General features: G+C 46.2%; 1 protein-coding gene across 3 annotated transcripts in view; it reads left to right on the forward strand.

Moving 5' to 3' along the window:
- EPHA5 (EPH receptor A5) overlaps positions 1 to 16,787 on the forward strand; it is a 200,857-nt gene that overhangs the window by 36,076 nt on the left and 147,994 nt on the right. For all 3 annotated transcript variants that reach the window (XM_059817456.1, XM_059817457.1, XM_059817458.1), the window contains exon 3: positions 5,122 to 5,785. In XM_059817456.1, the coding sequence (XP_059673439.1) occupies positions 5,122 to 5,785 (664 nt within the window). The remainder of the gene's footprint in view (positions 1 to 5,121; positions 5,786 to 16,787) is intronic.

The raw sequence follows: 16,787 nt of genomic DNA on the forward strand, positions 1-16,787 counted from the left end.
TCACTTTAGAGGGGGCTACAAATAAGGTGACTTTTGGGTACTTTCTCTTTTGTGTTCTTGTTCTTTGAGCAAGCCAAACCCTTTTTCTTTTAATGAAGACCGAAACACCCCCAGCAAAAGCAGAGACTCTCCTTTAATCATACGGCTCCGCAGCTGAAAATCTGAGCAGTGCTGTGTATCGCCGGGCGTGTTGATAAAACTGGCAGTGTTGTTGGCAGGCTTTGAAGTAGTTGAATTTTGGGACTGGCCTGTCTGGAAGTGGTGTTTTGCAACAGGCAAGATGGTGATACAGCCTCATTTTACAGTTAGCACAGCCCTGCAAAACCTTCTGCAGTGCAGAAAAAAAGATGTGTAGTGCTCTGCCTGACTTTCACTAGAGATTTAGCCTCTAGTGTCACTGAAAATGTGCAGAGGAAAGCCTGCGTCTTGTTTGCTTTAACTCCGTGATATGATAGCAGGTGGAAAGCTGGCAGGTAGCTAAAAGAAAAAAATCCCCAAGTTTTTGGGTTCTGCGATGGGAGGAGAGCAGCAAAGGCAGGGAAGGAGCAGGTTGCGAGATAAAGTTGAGTAGCGGGAGGGAAGGTGTGTGTGGGAGCTGGGCTGGAGGCTATCGATTGGCAGCCAGCTCTTAACATCAGCTGCGTAAAAGGAAATCAAAGAGACTGCCCAAATATTACCGGGGTGAGAGGCAGGATGAACAGCACAGAGCTGAACGCTGGGCTGGGCTGCCCTTCTGGAAGGGCAGCAGGTCTCCCCTTTTAACTTGGCGTAGGGGTTGTATAGCCCCATGCCACGCTCTGCCCTGCACCAGCGTGTGCTCCTGCTGGGTTTGACAGCAGGATTTTGGGGTAAAATTACCCTCTTCTGTCTGTGGGCAAAGCGTGTGGAGTATCTCAGATGCTTCCACCCATTCAAAGCCTGGGATCTCAGAGCTGTGCCAGGCTTGCCTCTCTCCGAAAGAACAAAAGGTGAAAACGCATAAATCCTTTTCCAATTTTACGTCTTTATGCCAGCAGATAGCTGAATTAACGTGCATATGTTGCAGAGCTCCACGTGGTGGGGTGGAAAATGACACGGGAGAGGATGAGGCTTCTTGTTCCAGGGAGCCGGTGAAATAGGTAGTGGGAACAGAGGCAGGTTGCACAGTCCTTGGAGGGAGGCAGTCCTGCTGGGAGGATTCCAGGTGAGCCTTAGGAACCCCTTTGCTTAATGCTCTGAAGCTCCCTTTCCCTCTTAAGACTCCTAGGATTTTGCTAAATGCCTAATTTCTCTTTCAGCAGTGCTAGGATGTGTGGAATTAGGAAAGAGGCTTGAAATTTCCTTACCACCTTCAGTGGATGCTAAAGAGAGTGAGTGAGTTCCTGAAGAGCAGTAACAAAAATTCTCCTTGCAAAATAAAAACAAAACCAAACCCCAAACCAAAGAAACAAAAGCTCAGAAATTTTCATCCGCGCTGTCAGTATTTGTTTTTGGGGCAGCAGCCTTTCGCTGTGCTGCGGTAGCAAATTGCAGTCCTGGAATCCCAGAGATTAGAAACAAGCCTGAGTAGCAGACAGCTGGTGAATGCGTTTTAAAATTGTCCGCTTAACCCAAGGTTGCTCCGCTGAATGCTTTTTTAGCTCTTGTATTTTTAGTGCGATGTGTGATATCTTTGGCCTTTCCATAGGCAGACAGCCTGCATGAATTGCATGTTTCCTATTGATGGAGCTGAGTGCAGTCTTGAGCCTCTGTTAACTCGCCAGCAGTAGTGTACTGGAAATTTCTGATTCAGAAATAGGTCTTCTATAAATGATTTAACATCAGGGCCATGGAAATGCATTTGTTATTTTCCTTCGTAGGGCTATTAAAGACATAGAGAAAACATTTAGCACCAAATTAATGGTTGCATTTTTGTTTTAATCCTGCAGATGGGGTTGATCTATGTCTCAAATGTGCTGCAGAGAGGAATTACGATATTACACCATTTTTCAGTTGTACTTAATTTTTTTTACGCCAATATTTTCAGCTAGACGCTGTCTCTTTAACGTGGTGAGTTTTCTTTTCCGTTAACCTTAAGGAGCTGCGTTTCATCCTCCAGTTTGTATTCCTTTGTTGGTTGAAATACTTGTCTGAGGTCTATAGTGCTTGGGAAGCTGGGACCAGGCAAAGGGTGCAGGGGCTCTTACCCCCATCCCCTTCCCGTGGAGGGATGTAAAAGCAGAAGAGTGGCCGGCTGCTGCAAGTCTCTGGGGGTGAGAGAGAGAAACGGTGCGCTCCTACGTGCAGACAGGCGAGAAGAAGGGGTTGTGGGGAGATTTTGCACAATAGTGGCTGCTCTGCTAAAATCAGGTTGGCTTTCCCTTGAGGATTATAGAGAGATAAGCAGCCTTAGCTCATTAGCACCTCCCTTTCCTCTTGCTCTCTGACTGCTCCAGGTTTGATGGCAGGTGGTGATGGCAGGATTTGCTCTGGTCCGGGGTGCGGTGCTGGAAATGCAGCACATCCTGAAGCCTGAGATGTTAGGTCATGTGCCATTTCTTGCAGCTGAGATGAGACACTAGCTCAGTTGATGTATTTATGCTTGGACCTTCCTCCTCTCAGTATTTGGTGCTCTCAGTGCAGGAAAGCTACCGTTACAATCACTGCGTTTAGTCTGTGAACAAATGAGCTTTCTTCTACTCGTTCCCACTAACAGAACTCCTGGAGCAGCAATGGAAATAAGCTTCATTTTGTACCTCTGGAGAGCATGATGGTTGGGTCTTTGAAAATTGATCTGGCAAGTATTAAAAAAGAGAAGTGATGTTTTTTGCTATGCCTTCAAGTTAGGTCACTGATGATACTACTGCAACATCACACTCACTGCAAGCGTCAGTCCTTTGAAAGAAATACGCATTAGATGCTCCCGAAATGTTGTACGGAGTTACGCTGTGTACCTTGTGGCCATCCGTACACATCCCCGCTTGCTAAAACCGCTCTGAGCAATTTCCAGCCCTCAAATGCTTTTCACCACCTCCTGCTGGAGGTTAACACTTCTCCATACCTGCTGGGAGATGTGTGTGATCGTTCGAGTGACCCTCTGACTTTCAGCCAGAAAAAGCGAAGGTTTAAAGTCATTAAGGTCTTTCCTGGGCTATATTGGGATTTGCTCACCTGTCCCCCGGGCTGATTCGGCAGGGACCTCTGCCTGGGATGGGGGGACTTCAGCAAATGCAGAATCGCCACTGTGATAACAGTGAGACTATGCATTTATATAGTGTCATGTTAAATGAATCCGCTTGGAAGCATATAGGTACGGCATATTTAGCACTTAAATTAACTGCAGTAGTCGAAGAACGGTGCTTTTCTGCTTTTTAATTTCATGTATCTAAACCCACCCTATTTACTGGCACGCAGAGAAGCTAGCTGCGGATCTGTGCTACCTTGCATACTTCTCCTGTGTGTTTTCTCCGTGGCTCTACGTAACTGTTAATTGCCTCTCCTCAAACTTAGGCATGAAGCCTGCACGGATCTGCCAAGCTTTCGCAGCAGGCCTACCTCCAGCTAACTCTGTGGCACTACCAGGAAGGGCGAAGCGACAAGTACATGTTAATCACGGTAGGGTCATAGCCTGTTTAAGCCCAGGGACATGGAAAGGGTTTAGATCTGAAAATACTGCTTAGCATGACAAAAATGTTCTCAGGTTAGGTTCCTCGCTCAGAAGGCTGGTGGCACGTGTGAACTCTGCGCATCGCGGCGGGTATGTCTTGCTGAAATTGCAGAAGTCCCCACTTTCACATCCCAGGTCAGGGAGGAGAGGAAATGCTTTTCTGCTGCTGGTGGTATTTATAACTCCTTTTGGACTGTAGCATCAGGTTATGTTTTCATGGCACTTGTTGCTGCTATTTTAATTTAAAATTTAAGAACAGCCTTTCCCTTAAGAAAACTTTAATCGTGATGTTGACTCCGTTAGCTCTGCAGTAATGGCATCTGGGTTGAGAAGGCTCTCCACTTCATCTCAAGCTGTATTTCCAGTGAAGAAAAACTGGCCTTTGGCCTTAGAAGATACACAGCTTGGAATATAGCTATTACCTTGTACCGGAGCACCTTTAAATTATGCTCTGTGCGTTTGCTTTGTGCTGCGTCTGCAGCTGTGACTGGATGCGGGCAGCAGCACTGAGCGGAGGATGGAAGAGGCTTTGGGAATTAAGCCCTTGCAGATGAGCAGGTCAAAAGTAGAAGGGAGCAAAACTGAAACCGCCACTGGTTCTCCTGAGTTCTTTGCTGTACTTAACGTGGGTTAATCTAATCTCTTAACGTGACACTACGGTTGTCAAAAGCAGAGAGGGAACGCTAATGTTGCGTCTCTATTGTAGGCACTGTTGCAGTGCTACTGAGAGCGGTGTGCTGCATCGGGGAAAAAGCATTTCTTCCAAGTGATGCACTTCAGAGCGTGGCTAAAATAAAATGAAAAAACAGTTGCTACAATTCCCACAAACAGCTGCGTGAAGTTATCTGGAGGTCTGCTTAAAAACCTGCGTAGCACACAAACAGCTCAAGATTTGCAGATCCCTGTAACCTTTATTGGAAGTAATCTTCTCTTTGCATGAGCAGGAACTCCTCTGACTAGCACACTTGGGGAGCGCTAAGGCCCATTTATTTCATATATCACTGCTGATTTTCTGGCAGACTGTTCGGTGGGGGAGAGTAGCTTGGAGAGAAGTGGTTGTCCTCATTGCGTTGGGCAGTGATCTGAGGATGTGGTAGAAAGGAGCCTAAGGGAGCAGAGACAGACGGGCTGTAAATAGCTTTTTTGTCTCCTATGTGGATGCATCGAAAAGGCCAACTCATGGCTCCATCTGCTTTTGTTCTGTTCCCTAACAAAGTACTAGTGGACAAACCCAGCAGTATGTTTTCCCACTTCTGAAATGTGTGAAACAAACGGGTTTAACTAGCATCCTTTTATATTTCTAAAGGGTGTTTTATCTGACTTTCATCAGGAATGTGTCAAGCCTCCAGTATGGAAAACTTTGCCATTTAAAGCATTTTTTCCCCCTAAAAGTCCTCCTGAACCTCTGAAGCCCAAGGTGCTCTTAGATGGGAAAGCTTAAGATTTTTGTGGAGCTGTAACTTTTTAAAAAAGTAATACTTTTCCTTTTTATACAGTGGGAAGAAATTGGTGAGGTGGATGAAAACTACGCTCCGATACACACGTACCAAGTATGCAAAGTAATGGAACAGAATCAGAACAACTGGCTTCTGACCAGCTGGATCCCTAACGAAGGGGCGTCCCGCATCTTCATTGAGCTCAAATTCACCCTGAGGGACTGTAACAGCCTTCCAGGCGGACTTGGGACTTGCAAAGAGACTTTTAACATGTATTACTTCGAATCCGATGATGAAGATGGGAGGAACATCAAAGAAAACCAGTACATCAAGATCGATACCATCGCTGCTGATGAGAGCTTCACAGAGTTAGACCTCGGCGACAGAGTTATGAAGCTAAACACAGAGGTGAGAGATGTCGGGCCCCTAACGAAAAAGGGGTTTTACCTCGCTTTCCAGGACGTGGGCGCCTGCATCGCCCTGGTCTCCGTGCGCGTGTACTACAAGAAATGCCCATCGGTGATCCGCAACCTGGCTCGCTTTCCTGACACCATCACGGGAGCAGATTCCTCGCAGCTGCTAGAGGTGTCGGGCATCTGCGTCAACCACTCGGTGACCGACGAGGCGCCGAAGATGCACTGCAGTGCTGAGGGGGAATGGCTGGTGCCCATCGGGAAGTGCTTGTGCAAGGCAGGGTACGAGGAGAAGAACAACACCTGCCAAGGTAAGGGTCTGCAGGGAGGGTGCTGTGCTGAGGCTGCCGAGGTGATGTGCGGTCTTGGCTTTCTTCTCTTCCATGTCTTTCATGCCTGGTTGAGTTGACAACGGTGGGTTGCGTTCTCGCTTCCACTGAGGTCCTTTGACTGTGACAGCATGAAGGGAGAGACCTTGGCTGGAGGCAGTGGGACGTGACACCTATGTACAGGTTCTTTCGGTGCTTAGAGGGCTGTGAACAAGGAGAATCTGGCATGCTGCTGTTACCTTTGGAGCACTCTACCGTTGGGTCCACGAGGCGATTGCAATCTTATCTGTTATTTAAAGCCTTACGTTATTTTTCCTCAGTGTCGGGGTTTCCTTACGAATTTTAGAAGCTTGGTTTCTTTTTTTCTGGACTGTACCGGGGAATGTTGGAAGTTAATCTCCCTATGCAAGATGTGGTTTGGTTTGGTATTTAAAGGAGTATGTTTTTTCTCTCTTTATCACTTGGAGGGGGGGGTGGTGGTGGTGGGAATTTGATGTGGTGTGAGCTGATTGATTTTCCTCTCTGGTAAATAGTTTAATACAAAGCTGCTCAGCTGTTCAGAGTTAAACCTAAAGCCCCGCTGATAAAAATGCTTCCATATGTGCTGAAGTTTTCACACAAGTGGCTGGCTGAGGTTCCTGAGTTGCTGGTCAGCATAGGTCTCCTGAATCAGCAGGGGTCTTGTGCAAGAGATCTAGGGTATCTGAAGCTCAAGACCTAAACCAGAATACTTTTAAAGAAGTGCAACATGCTCTAAGAGTGTATAATCTCACTTTAGGGTTAGCTGTACTATGTGCTTGTTTATAAAATTGCCTTTCTGTTGTAAATATGTAACAGGTAGCTTAAAACATATTTGGACATAAAACAGAAGGGGAAAGAAAAAGATTTCAATGCGGTTTGCAAAATTACAATGTTAGTCATCAGCCCCATCTTAATTGCCTTGCACTTGCAGCCACGTAATAACAGATGACCCATGGGGAAGGCAGAGGGATTCTGCTCCATCTGAAGTCGGTGTTGCATTTTCTTTTCACCTCACTCCAGACACTTGTTGGTGTTTGTTGTGCTGGTACAAAGGGTAGATCAGTGCATATCCAAAGCAAACTGTGGCCTTGATCCTTTAGTCCTTGGTCTCACACTGTGCCCCTGAAGATTACACAGTTCAAGTCTCTTCTAGGGTTGACACGGAGAGAAAATGTAGGTAAGTTTGGTTTTGGAGAAATCTCTAGTAAACAGCATGTGGAGTGTGCTCTTTGACCAGGATAGTCTCCTTTTTCTGCAGATATAGTCAATACAGTAAAATCTGACTTAGTTTTGCTTTTCCTGTGCCAATAAAGATACTTCTCCCATTCAGGGGGGGAAGAAGGGTCAGACGTGATGTTTGATACTGCACAAGGGTAGCCAAAATCAACATCAGCCCAAGCTGAAGAAATCTGGACTGTCGCAGATGAGGGATATGGGTCAGATAGATCAGCAAGGATCTGCTTCGTTATGGCTAAAAATACCATGTCCCAAAATAACACGCACTGGTTGGGTGCGATGTCTAGACACTGACTTCAGTCACCTGTAAGAATTTTTGGAGGAAAGCAAGCTTTCATATCCTGCCCTCCCATGCTGCGTGAGCGGCATGGGATATCTCAAAGCTCTCTTCAAGATCTCAGAAACAAACAAAACCCAAAACACCAAAAAATCCCAAACCAAAAACTGGGCTGGTTTAAACTAGAAACCTGAGACTACCTCTGAAGAGCCTGCTGTGCCTGTGGAGCGGTTGGATCTCGGGTAGTGCCGCAATAGCGGTCTGGGGGGTGCTTTCAGAAGACCTTAGTGATTTGAGGTTCTGCTTTCTGTTTTGGGGTGTGGTTTGTTTTTTAAAATTTATTTTTCTTAGTCAATTGAGAGGACAGCATCTGGCCCTGCAACTTATGACTGCCTTGGGTAGGACTGAGATCATGGTACAGACGTATAAAGATGCTTTCTGGTGATGTACCCTTACCAATCTGTCATAAGGCATTACCCACATGAACTACTCTTGTATTTCACCTACAGCCTGCACCCTTGGCAGGAGTTTATCACTTTAATTGCTCTAGAGCTGTTAAAGCCCGTAATTCTCTTTTGTAGGAGAGCCCTAAATTCCATCACCAAATCAAAGGGACGTTGGGATCCGAGCGCCTATGGCAAAGTCTGTTTGGGGGCCCCAGTTGGATGTCCTGTGTTTAACCCAGGTTATCGTGCCAAGCGTTTCCTGCTGGTTGGCTCCGAGATGCTCGGTCGATAGGAGACTTTGAGCCTTAGGCCATTCAGGAGGTCTGCGTTCAGCGTGTATGGAGTTCATGCTGATATCTTGTGTGCGTAAAATGCTTTCTTATTTAGATATTGTTATATTCACAAGGATGAGATTTTTTTTTTTTTTCCCTAGGACGGCGAAGTTAAAGTTTGCAGCCCATAAGCAGAAGTAGTAACACCAAGAGAGGTCCTGTGTGCTTGTAGATACTTTTCTTTTTCCTTCCACAGCCTGACTGGTGTTCAGGAAATGCACTCCATGCTCCTGGCTGACATAATGATGGTCTTGGCACTCTGCGGTGTAGCTTTGACAAACACCTAAATAACTTCTGACCTTTGGTTTGTAAATCACTTAGGCGCATCTTGCAAGCGGTCTCCCTGCTTGCTTTCACTTAGGCATAAGCAGCTTATTAGTGACCACGCTTTGGGGAACATTTTCAACGCAGAAGAGCCTGGCTTTGTTTATTAAAATTTCTCCCGCAAAGATGACATTTTCCAAGCTCTAGTGTCACGTCTGGACAGAGCAGACTACACTCTCTTATTAGAAGTGATGTAAATCCCAGTCACCCTCACAAACATATGGGAACTATTGAAATCCCTTCTGCCTACAAATCATTAATTGGCAACGATGTTCTGAATTCATCATCTTGTCAGCAGGGTTCCTGTTTGAAGAAGGCACTGACAGTAACAGCTGAGCAATTTCTCTCGCTGGGGACACTGAGGTTGTAAATATGACATGGTCTAGTCTCCTTATATAATGTGCTTGCTCTCTCAATTAATATAGGCAGCTAGGTAGTAGTTACTGTAAAGAACCCAAACTACTCGGATTTTTACACCTCCTTTGGCAACACGGCCCATTTATCAGCAACTGCTGTGGGACAGCTAGAGGTAAATTGTGACTGTTTCGGGACATGTTTATAAAGGACCAGTGTTAAGGTTCATTATTCACAAGAATAAATTGCTGTACTAGTTAACAAGAGAAATGAAAGCAGTTGCTCTGAATTTCTACGCTGGTTTCCAGAGCGGTGATTTGGTGCCGCTAAAGGACTGATGGTTATCGGCTTTGCCTCGGTTCAGCTGGTGCTGTCTGAACGGGTCCTTGAGGAAATGTTCCTGAGCATATTCACTAGCTGGAAAATGCCCAGTTTCAAATCCGTTTGGCCAATTTCAAGTCTCCTGATGGTGGTCTCCTCCTTAGCAGGCAGCGTTCAACCCAAGCTGAGGGCCAGATCCTACAATGCTGTAAAACTTGATGTAGTGCCACCGAAGTCTCTGCCTTTACCCATTTAGGGGTTTGGCCAAACAATTTCTTGTCTGCCCCAGTCCGTGCTTTCCTTCTTCCTGCACCGGCATAGGTGAGTTTTATTGTTAACTTCAATTTTAGTTGCTTACTGTATACAGCAAGGCTCACCATTGGGGTTTGCGTGAGAAATGGCTAAAGTCACTGTGAAAAGGGCACCTTCTGGCGCACGTCTCTTTGTATTCATCCTCACCTTCAGCCCAATATGTTCTCGGTGAGAAAGAAACAAGAAGTGCTTATTTTTATGCCTGTAAAGGCTCTGGAGCCTGTGCTGCTGGAAGGGAGGGGTTGTTGACGTGTTAAGCTAATGAGACCCAAATACACTTGCAGTGGTGAGGTCCTGCGAGTGAGCGGGGGGCTGCAGAGTGGTAACTGCAGATGTAATTGATTTGCAGAGCCTGATATTTTTTCAGCTGCTTTTAGAACTGAATCACAAATTAATTAAATATTTGAGTTTAAAAAAAAAAAAAGAAAAACTGCACTGAATGAGAGCCAAGCTGAAAAGGCGAGTGATGACTTCAGGAGGCTGCGAGGCTCTCCTTTCCAAGGATCGGTCCATGCTGCTACTTGAAGAGACGTCGAAAGGAGTACAGCTGTTTTTTTTAGCCAGGTACAAGGTATGGCCAAGATTACAGACGTTAGAGGCGGACAAAGTAATGGAAGAAAACTCAGTGAAATCTTTCTTCAGCCTTGCCTTCTTCTGACGAAGAACTTTGAAACTGAGGGCTGGAGGGAGGATGGGTTGGGGTGTGGTTTTCTGGTTTTAGAAGGAAATTGCTGCCAGAGGAAATACTTGGATATTTTTTTTTGTAAAACAACTCTAGAATGTTCAAGCCCTTCTGCTGTCTTCAATATTGACGTTTGTTTGATTATTCTTCCCTTAATCAACTTTGCTGAACATACCTCAATGCGTTTACAAAACAATATTTATTTTTGCCGCTTGTTCATTACTTGTGTTGCGATTCAGCTGAGCTTTGCTGAGAGAAATGAGAATTTCTTACAGAAAACAAAGGCTGCAGAAAAACCTTGTGTTCGCAGGTCTTTTATTCTGCTTATAATTAAAACTAATTGACGTAGGTAGCTAGCTTACGTAGATCAGAAGTTTACCTGCCGAATCAGTTCTTGGGTGATTTTGTTGGTGGCTGATTGGGGGCGAAGCAGAGCTACTCATCTTCCTCAGCGCGGTGCAATCAGCGCAGACATTTGAAGGCGCTTGCCCGGCGCAGTGATTGCCCCCCCGTTGATCAGCTGTCGGAAGGATATTCGGAGGCAATGGTTTTTTTTGCAGCTGTGCAGGAGCAGGCAGAGGTAGTGACTCTCGGCTGGTGGGTAGCAGAAGGCACCGGCTGTGGAGGGTTGGGAGGCAACGGAGGGCTTGCAAAGGCGGCGATGGCAGAGCCGTGCTTGATGACTGTCGTGTTCCTGCGTCTGCACAGCAGCTATCCCAGAGGCCTGACTTGTGAATGAAACACATGGCTGATACCACAATAAAAAACCCTGTCTTTTTACCAGATTCACTGTGTGTGGTTTCCTCAGGTGACACAATGCTGCAGCTCAGCCCTTGTCTTCTAGGTTGCAGAATCTATATTCACTTCTTGCATTTTTTTTTTAGGTTGTCTGCAAGTGGGAGGAATTTTTTTTGTTGCATTTTTGAGAACGAGCAACAATCTTTAGATCGCTGTATTTGTTTTGTTGGTTTTTGGTTTTGTTTTTTGCTTTGATTGGCAGGAATTGGTGAGACACTGGAACAGGCTGCCCAGGGAAGTGGTGGAGTCACCATCACTGGAGGTGTTCAAGGAACGTGTGGACATGGCATTGTGGGACATGGTTTAATGGACATGGTGGTGTTGGGTTGATGGTTGGACTTGATGATCTTACAAGTCTTTTCCAACCATAGTGATTCTGTGATTCCCTGTCCCCTTCTACTAGGAAATGGAAATGTGCTGCTGCACAGGTAACCTTACTTTGGAGCTTGGGCTTTTGCTCCGAAGCAGCCAGTGTTTCTGTTCTTGCATCTGATGTAGGCGCGGGAGGGAGGCAACTTTTCTTCAACTCCCTCCACAACTTGCTTGCGTGCCTCTCTGCCTCAGGTGGGCTGAGTTCTTGCTTTGAATTCCTTGTTACGGATGCTGGAAAGACAGTGTACTGCTAAATCCTGCCTGTCTTGTGGGAGGCTTCCCAGCTGGGACTCGGGTGAATAAGGCAAGCATGCTTTTACCCTTGTGGTGGAGTGGAAAGCAAGCAAAGTCCAGGGATAAAAAAAAAAAATCTCTTTAATTGTTCTACTGGGAGGTGATTACATGGCAAGAAAAACAGTGATGGAAATATTCAGTATATGGAAAATACTGAATTTGGAAATACAGTTGCCCCTCCAGGGAATTCTTTGCCCATCATTCATACTTCTCGTGCGTTTTTCTGATTAAAACCAAATTGGCTGGGAGTATAGCATGGTAGGTGTTTATATAATTATGAGCTGAAGTGCCTAGTTAATTTTAATTAGGCACAAAACCAACCAGTGTCAGAATAGCTGAATTTTTGGCCACACAGCGCATGTTATCTTTTCCAATGTAAAGAAAATCACTTGAATGCTACATTTCAGCAAAAGGCAGTTGTCACTGGAGGGGGAATGGGTTTTATTCTGTAGAGAGGCGCGTGCATGTATATATTTAGGTGTTTTGTTCTGCAGCTGAAATAATTAACAAGAGCAGGGAAACATTTTGACAGATCAAAACTGTGTTGCAACAGGATTGATTAAATATTACTCTCTTCTTTGTTCTATTTTGCATGTGTATTTGCCTTCATTATAGGAGGCACGGTATCCGTGTATGCGCAATATATCGTGCTCTGCTAACGAGTTGTAACCTTTTGCACTACCTTGTATGCTCGTAACCCCGATGACTCTGAAGATCTTTCCTCATTCCGCAGCGATGCTTTTAGGCCATTACTTTGACCGACTTAACCTTACCGTTCTTTGCATTGTGGCCTCTGTGCAGTCACCTTCCAGAAGGACAGTTAAGGAGTACATTATTCCCCCTGCAAAGTATAGATTGAGCAGTGCAAATAAAATAAGGTTTGGAAATGGCTCTGAAAGTGTAAACTGTGAAGGTCATGTTTGCCTCTTAGCCATAAGATATTTTGGGGCAGATCTTAAGGTATGCTTTTTAGGCTGGTCCTGGATAACTAACTGATATTTACTTGAATACTGACTTTGTTTGGTTTTAGCATTCTTGAATATAGGGTGTCCGTTGGTGGCTTAGGGAATGTCTTAAATTATGGGCTGGGAGAGGTGTTGCAGGAGAAAAGGAGTGTTAGCCATGGTGCCGTTAGCTTCCTTTGATTGCTGCCTTCAACTTTGAATTGCTTGGAAACAGCTTGCTTATTAATTGTGGTTTTTAGAAACAATTAAGGACTCTGGAGAAATACTAAGGATAACGTACATGGATGCTGGTTGGCAATGCAGTGAATGTAGGTGCCTTGATTTAAGATATGCCTGTCCCCAGCTGCCGGCTCTGCAGAACTGGACAGTCTGCCCATGAGCTGATGTGACCGATGGAGGGCTTGTCTTGCTGGCCCGGCCGGGGGCAAATAAGACGTGGGCACTATCCCTGGATGGCGATCTTTAACAGAAGGGTGGCTGCAACCTCTCGAACTACCAAGGGTCTGCCAGAGCTCGTTTGTCAGAACCCTCATTCCGCCGAATTTGTACGGGGTGTTGAAATGAAGTTGTACTAATGTGTTTTGTTCATAATTCCGGTTTTCAGTTTTGTGTTTCTCATTTAGAAACACTTAGCAGTAGTTAATGATGTGTTGACATTTCAATAATAAGCTTTTCTCTCTGCATGCTTTACATCTTGACCATTTTAACTTGCTTTGGGTTAACATTGAGGTTGAAATCCAAGCTCTGCAGAAGGAGGCTACAATTGTGCCTTGTATGAAGAGATTCGCAGCTCCCTTTTTATTTAATTTCTTTAGCTGGTAACCTTATATCCTGTATAAGGTAGGTGTTCAGTAGACTGCAGTAAGAGCAAAGAGACTGCAACACAGATGTCTGCAGAAAGAGGTGAATCTGCTCTTCATGTAAACGGAGATGCCCATTTATTTTGCTGGCAGTTTGCTCATTTCCTATCACTGAAGGAGTTAATCTAGTATAGACGCGATGGTATTCACGAACAACACATGGTTAAGGTTGTATTGAGCATGGTACTGATGTGCTTCCATTTCTGATTCCCCTCAGGGTGGCTATGAGGTTGTTAATGCTGGAACAAACTCAAAGAGCAAGGCTAGGTGTTATATAAACCCCAAACCATATACCCAAAACAGATTAAAGAAAAAAAGACAAAAGAGACAATGCCAGGCTGTCCCTTATTACTTTCATATACCTGTCTTACCTTTATAAATGTATGTCCTTAAAAAAACAGCTGAAGTTTAAGAATTGGGATTTAAGATGACAACTTTCTTCTCCCTGTAAATGACAGTCGATCAAGTTAATGCCAAGGAAATTCCACCCTCCTGCCCCTGAAAATCCAAGCTCTAAGAGCTGCAGCTTAGTGGCATTATCAGATCAAATCCACTGGCTGGGGTTGAAACAAGGCTCTCCCTGCCTGCATGCCTGCCCGCGCCGCCCCAGGTTACGTTCCTGGAAGCAGGGCGAGTGGGAGAGGGTACGCGTCGGCAGAGCATCATCTTCTGCATCTTCAGCCTGGCATCTTTGCACAGCCCACTGCGGTGGCGATGGTGGTGGGCTCAGCTCCTGTGGCAGGTTTGCCTGGCCAGCGTGGCGCGGGAGGCAGCGCCAGCTTGGGACGCGACCCATTCTTGCGGTGAGACTTGGTGGTGTATCCTGAGTCACGTCCTCATGGTAGGCTTTGAGTGGCTTGTGAGTAGTTTTGCTGGCGCTTCAGATGTGACTGGTTCAGTGGGAGGAAAGAAATAGTTCATACAGACTATTAAAAACATTTCCAGGTCATACGAAGGGCTTTTCTCTGTTGGATCGTGAAGGATCTACTTTATGAAGGAGGTCAAAGTCACTATTCCCCATTTAACAAATAACAGCCTTGGGCCAGAGGCTGACTTGTTCGGTGCCGGCTAGAGCCTGAACCAGGGCTCCGGGTGTCAGTGCTGTACTTGATCCCATGTGCTCTTTTTATGGTCTTAGACTAACCTAAAACCCTTGTAAGATCATTCATCTCCGGGTGGATTCATTGGGAAGTAACAGCAAACTTACCATTCCTCTAGAGCTGGAATTTGAACAGAAGTTTTCTTTGCAAAAGGCTTGCTTTTGTACCTCAATTAGATGCTTTCCTTCAAAAAAAAACGTTTGGCCTGGAGGTGTGTTTTCTGAGCAGGACTCTGACGTCAACTGGAGCCTCTGCCTAGCGTGGAAGCTGTGCCGAGGAGCCCGTCTCTGCCCCGAGGTCCCTTTCGCTGCCAAAACCTCAGCGTTACTGAGTACCAGACCCTTTGCGTACAGATAACGAAGCATCCCCTGCCCCAGCCGACTCTCCGGTCCCTCTGCGCCTGTGTGACTGGTGTTTCTCGAATAAAGCGAGCCTGCCTAGGGAGCCAACGTGATCTTTATTGAACTCCGGAGTCACGGTTACCATTCACCGAGTGAAACGGCTGCCTCCTGCATCGTGATAAGGGTCACTCCGCTACGGTACTAATTCCTCAAATAACGCATTGGAGGTCTTAGGCTGAGTCGGGAAGTCTGTCATCCCGTTGCAACGGTGACAGGGGTCACAGCGTTGCCTTCGAAAGCTGCCTAGAAAGGAAGCTTTTTAATTACTGCAGAGCCAAAGGAAAAGCCGCTCCCTCCGAGCGTGGGGAATGTGCTAATTTGGTATTCGGCAGAAGCAGCCTGTGGGTTGCGGCTTCCCAGCTCCGAGCTGCTTTGCGGATAGCCTGCGACCCAGGCAGTGACCGAGCCAGGACCGTGGACTTCATTACTGCTGGGGCTCTGCGCGGGTTCAAGAGGCACCAGCCACGATGGCATCTTGGGACAGGAGCCTGCATTTTATTAGTATAAATCCAAGGCAATTGGGTATGTTAATCACTGGAAGAAATCCACAGCAGGGAGGAAGAGGGTTCAGGATGACAGGGAGGTGCCACGGTTAATTGCTAAGGTCCACCGGTGCCCTGTGACCGTGTGCTGGTGCTACTTCCCGCGTGGCAACGGTTGACTTTGCAGCAGATTGAGTAGTATCTCTCCGAGAAGAAACCTCTAGAGCAGAGTGTCTGCAGAGGGAACTTGAGGGAAAAGTGGCTAAAGGCTCGCAGAATACTCTGGCAAAACCAGTCATGGGACCCTCCAGTACCGAGCCAGATGTTGCTCAGGGTTTTTGCGTGCATATGAGTGTGCTGGTAAGGAGCAGGCGTACAGATGATGGGATTTCACTCTTCTTGTCCCACCTGGTTTTGGGGCTGCTTTTTGCCGGAGCACTTGATGCTCTTTCAGTGCCAGAGCAGGCGATCGGCAAGAGACTCATCCTAGAAGTGAAACGACTCATCCTAGAAGTGAAACACATGGAAATGACTACAAACCTCTGCAGAAAAAGGCAGGTGTCTGTCTTGCAAAATCATCTTTTCCCTCTCTGCCTACCCGAAGTCCTCAGTCAGGCTCAGATAAAAGCTTTTCTCCCCTTCCCTTGTACAAGGCTGGCCCGTATTATTTATTTATTTGTAAGGCCTTTTTTTTTTTCTTTAGAAGAGCTTTTGCATTATTTTTCTTTGCTCTCACAGTTCAAGCATGATTTAATATGTCAAAACTAGTTTGCTTAGCTGGCCTTGATTGTCTTGCATACTTCCACTAAAGCAGGGCAGTCATCCTTCCAGGCATGCTGCTGCCCAGACAAATGAAGTGTCAGGGCAGCTAAGACCTGCTCTCGTGTTGCGGCAGCAGTAGCATCCTCTGACAAAGGCAGCATCGGGGAATTGCGACGGGGGTAATGCCTACAGACGCGGCTTGGGTCGAAGCAGCGCGGGCTCGCACATGCAGAGACAAGCTTATGCTCGAGAGACTTAATCGATCATTCATGTGCAAAGGCATTTTGGTCCAGATTGAGAGTCTGGCTAGTACCAGAGAGAGAAAGAAACCGCCTGGTTGGTGCCTGGGCTGGCGAGCCTGGCAGAAACAGCGCTCGGAGCCCTTGCTGCAGGGTAGTGCTGCCAGACTGATACCTCTGGGTGCAGGTTTCCTGGCAGAAGGGAGTTGCAGTGTGATCTCGTGCTTCCTGTGGTCGGTGGGGATTTTATCACTCATTTTGGTGGGAGGGAGATAATAATCTTTTATAATACCTACTAAACAACTTAATGATTTCCTGGCCTAGGTCTTTGTTAAGCGTTGCCCTGACTGCCAGCAGAGCACAGCCTATAGTATATAAGTTTAGTTCATAATAACTGATATAACTC

The sequence above is a fragment of the Gavia stellata genome, chromosome 5 (genome assembly GCF_030936135.1).
Source record: "Gavia stellata isolate bGavSte3 chromosome 5, bGavSte3.hap2, whole genome shotgun sequence".
NCBI classification, from domain to species: domain Eukaryota; kingdom Metazoa; phylum Chordata; class Aves; order Gaviiformes; family Gaviidae; genus Gavia; species Gavia stellata.